The sequence below is a fragment of the Monopterus albus genome, unplaced genomic scaffold (assembly GCF_001952655.1).
Source record: "Monopterus albus unplaced genomic scaffold, M_albus_1.0 scaffold257.1, whole genome shotgun sequence".
In the NCBI taxonomy this organism is placed as follows: Eukaryota; Metazoa; Chordata; class Actinopteri; order Synbranchiformes; family Synbranchidae; genus Monopterus; species Monopterus albus.
Genome location: NW_018128137.1, coordinates 90,482 through 94,864, shown reverse-complemented (window position 1 = coordinate 94,864; position 4,383 = coordinate 90,482). Strand labels below are relative to the sequence as shown.

At 40.8% G+C, this 4,383-nt stretch overlaps 1 protein-coding gene across 1 annotated transcript in view; it reads right to left on the bottom strand.

Annotated features, from left to right (window-relative positions):
* Window positions 1-754: 754 nt before the first annotated feature.
* The window catches only part of olig1 (oligodendrocyte transcription factor 1), a 4,025-nt gene continuing 396 nt past the window's right edge, over window positions 755-4,383 (bottom strand). Inside the window, exon 2 of the mRNA XM_020621289.1 lies at window positions 755-4,361. Coding sequence (XP_020476945.1) covers window positions 3,921-4,361 — 441 coding nt within the window. The 3' untranslated portion in view covers window positions 755-3,920. The remainder of the gene's footprint in view (window positions 4,362-4,383) is intronic.

Genomic DNA, 4,383 nt, shown 5'->3' with positions numbered 1-4,383 from the left:
CTTCCTAAGCCAGGGACTCCCCACGTTGACTGGTTAAGTGCTATGAAACAGTACGACAAAGGCTCGAGGCAAACAACACTCTGAGATGAGAGGTGGCAAGACAGGGGACAGTGCAGGACAACTTGTACAATCAGACATGTTGGAGTATAAAGTGACAGGCTGGACACACAGCAGTATGCGGCAGATGAAATCAGAAATATATAGTTAGCCAGTACTTAGTCTAAAAACCTCAATTATGTGAAGGCAGTTTTGCATCAGGTGTTAGAACACAGCTCCACCGCGGCTGGTTCTGTACAACAGAGGGGAAAAGTACCTTAGTACATTTACTCAAGTAGTGTACTGTACTTAAGAATGATTCTGAGGTATCTGTATTTTACTTCAGCATTTTCATTCACTACTACTTCAGCTTCACTACATTTAGAGGCAAATATTGCTCTTTGTCCTGCACTACACGTACGTATTAGATATATTTAGTTACTTTCAATAATCAGGGGAATAAAACAAAATACAGTCTAATCATAAGACTTTATTGATCCTCAGTAGGAAATTCACAAGCTACCCAGCAGTATGTAAAGTACTTCAAGATATAGGTTTGAGGTACACAATATCCATCAATAGTTACAATCCAATAATATGATATGCACTTTTTGCATAATGAGAACTTTTACTTTTGGAACTTAATACTTTTGTATTTTTACTTAAATAACTTTTTAAAAAACTTGTAAGAGTATTTTTACACTGTGATACTGCTACTTTTACTTAAGTAAAGAATTGGAGTACTTCTTCCACCACTACTGTACAATGGCTGCTCTGTGAATGGTAGAAATCTGTATATGTAAGGACGTAAAGTACAGCTGACAGGACACCTACATGGTTTGGCTCTGTCTCAGTCTTTGTTTATGTATTCAAACAACAGGAAGCATGAAGAGAACGTAATGCCACCAAGTTTAAGTTTCACCAAGTTTTAGTTCATAATGACAAAACACTTTTAATAAAGATACTTGACAGGTTGTTGTTGATACTTAACTATATTACATCTTGCCATAAAATATGCTGCTGTAGCAAGAACCTGCATTAACTGTACCTGTGCCTGCTTCTGTTGCTGGATGTTAACCCCCGTCTTTGGCGCTGGTCACCCTGTGACGCCAGCGTGGTGCTTAAATGTGACATATTAGTCTAGTTTGTCCAAGATCAGGGTGTTTGGGTTTGTCCAAGACAAAAGTAAAGTTTTCATCAGTTTCTTTTTTTTAGGTTATAAACTGATAAGTTGTAGCTGTAGCAAGTACTGTAGCTGCAATTTAACACAATCTTCCTGAGATGAATTCAAGTTAAAGTATTAAAAATCTAATGTAGTGTGTTTAGTTTATATTAACTTTATATTTTACATAGTTTAGGAAGCTCATATGTGTGTAGTAATTATACTCTTTTATAGCAAGTGACTGTTGTTTTAGGTCGGCACTGTAACATTGTCCTGTTGGCCAGGTTTAAAATGTTTTTACCTGGTTAAATAGATGAAAAAGTACAATCTGTGGAAAAACTGATGCAGGTTTGGGGCATCCATTGCCATTAACTGGAGTGAAAAGCATTCAGTGCTAAGGCTGCTTTTCTGGTAAATGTGGATGTGCGTGTGTGTGTGTGTGTTGTCTTATGAGCTCTCCTCACCCCATTGAACAACAGTGATGAAATGGAGATGAGTTAAAGTGCTAACACAAAGACAGAGCAGACCCCTGCGTTGCTGCGACAATGAAACCACCAAACACAAGAAAGTGAGAGCCTCTTGGAGAAACACAGAGAATGAGAAGGGGAGAAATTAAGGAGACCAACTTAAGAAAAAAAGAACAGAAGAAGGGCTGAATCATCCTGAGAGCAGGAGGAAATGGATTGCGGGCAAAGGTAGCAGAATAGAGAGTAACCCGGAGAAAATAGCAAGGTAGCTAATCCCTCCAGAGACATAAAGCAGCTATATGTAAATGAAAGAAGTGAAGTTTGGCCATTTTACTTTGATCTATGAATCAGGCTCTCCCTCCCGCACCCTCCTCTCCTCCTTTACTCTCACCCTCTTCTTCTTCCTCATCTTTCCTTGTAAGAAAATCAAGCCTTATTTAGCTTAATCTCACTTAATGGCATACAGCTCCTCTTTTGTCCTCCCTGATGCTAACAGATTCCCTGCCTTTCACTCACCACTATTCACATATCTACCCTCCATAATCCTCTTATTCTGGGGTAGCAATTATTTTGAGTATTTTATCAGCATTATGATTATGATTATTTTCATTATTATTATTCATGCAGGCTGTGCTAAGGGCCAGGTTGTGGCTGAGAATATCCTCCCACCCACCAGCGCCTCTTATTCTCACTCAGAATAGGGCAGCCTGCTTTTTTCCAGAGGGGTGGCGAGTTTGCAGGAGTGAACCCCATTCAACAAGACACATTTTCTGGGCGTTTGAACATATTGTGGAGTGAGCGTAATGAGTAGCACCAAATCACCCGTCCAGACTCCTTAACACATTGAAACATCAAGAATTTGAGCTTGGAGGAGTGAGAAGGGGGTAATAATCAAAAGGCCTCCTTTCTGCAGAGCAGTAATTACATGGGTGGGTTTTGATCTTTTACTTGTTGGGGGAATGAATAGGAGGAGAGATAAGGACTGTTTCACTCTATTCTGAGGTAGTATGGAAGGTGCAAGAAGCGTTTCAGCTGCATCTTGTCAGCCTTTGAGGTACATCAGAAATTATAAAGGTGAAGATCCAATGGACACGATACAGTGCAAGGAGAACATTGTCCCTATTCATTTTCTCTGACTGTATCTTTTCTCATTGCATCTAAAGATAACAGATTATGTAGGATTTAACAGCAGCAAGAAAAAAAGTAGTGAAAACTTTAAGCAAAGCTAAAAAAATGTCCTTAAAAAAATGATGAGTGATGCCAAATAACTGGCAAAGAGAATGTAATGCTGGCAAGGACATTTAGTCTTTAGTTACTGTGAAACCATCTCTGGATGCGAAGATCATTAGTCCTTTATTCTAACCTCCAAGATTACTGGTATGCTAAAAAGTGTGGGAAGCTATTACAAGAGTTGCTGTGTCCTCAGTGACAATGAGTGGTGGACATGTCCTGCCTGTTTCCTCTGGTTCCTATTTATACTACATAATGATGTAAACAGTAAGTAATATAAAACAGTTCTCACAGTAAACTTTTTCCAAAGAGTTTACAAGAAATGTGACAATTTTTCTGTGTATATACTGTTAGGATTCATGTGCTTTGATTCCTTTTATATATATATAATTTACAGCTGCATATATGCCTGAGTGTCAAATGATAAGTATTTTGTAAAGTTTCTCAAGATTAAATATTCAAATAAGCAACAGTCAGAAACTCAGCTAACCTGCTTCAGCATGTCGAACAACTTCGGTCCATAGTCAAAAAGCATTGACTCAGAAACTGTGAAATAACCCAAATGATTCAAACTTTTGGAGACATACGTGTGATTACGTAGAACTCCACTGCTCGCAGTAGAAAGCTGATTGAGAAAATAGGTTTCTAGAGCTTTTAGATACATTTTATTTAATCTGAGCCCTTTATTTGGACCCCTTCCAGCTGTGGGGCCCTAACAGTGCTAACATAAGCTACAGCATACTGCAGTCATATGCACCTTGCACATGGTCACTACAGTTTACAAATGCCAAGAATCATCAAAGTAGTTTTGCTGTATCTGACATGAGAAATGTAATAACATGCATCATTAAGATGCAAAACAAAAGGTGATTATGTCATTTAAATCTGACTTAAGAAACACAGATTTGTCCAATATTGTTTAAAAAGACAGAAGGATAATCATGAGTAGTGTAGTAAATTCAAAAACAATTCATATAAAAAGTGTTGCATACATGTAACAGTCATCAGAGAAGCTCTTCGAGGTTTCACTTTGGGAATCTGGGAGATGGCGTAGAGTGGCTGAACCTGGGCAGTCTGCAGACTCCACAGGGGCACAAGGGCCCTCCTGAGGCCCCTGCAGAGCTCCACTGCACCGGGGCCAGTGAGGCCTCCATAGAGCCTGGAGACAGCAGGGGACATTTAGCTGCAGAGGATGATGAAGTGGACGAAGAAGAGGAGGTTGCTGAGGTAAGGAGGGATTCCTGAGTGAGGAGGAGCTGGCTGGGGCCGGAGATGAGGGGCCACCCTCCAGTAAGCAGCAGCCGGGGGACCGGCCCTGTGTTCACCCCCATCCCCACACTCACCTCCCCCAGAAGCCGCCGCATCTCCTGCAGAGATGAACCCAGGAGGAGGATGTAGTTCCTGGCCAGAACCAGGGTAGAGATCTTGGAGAGCCTGCGGCCTGGAGGAGCGCCCGACTGGTGAGACTGAGAGGAGGCAGAGGCAGGT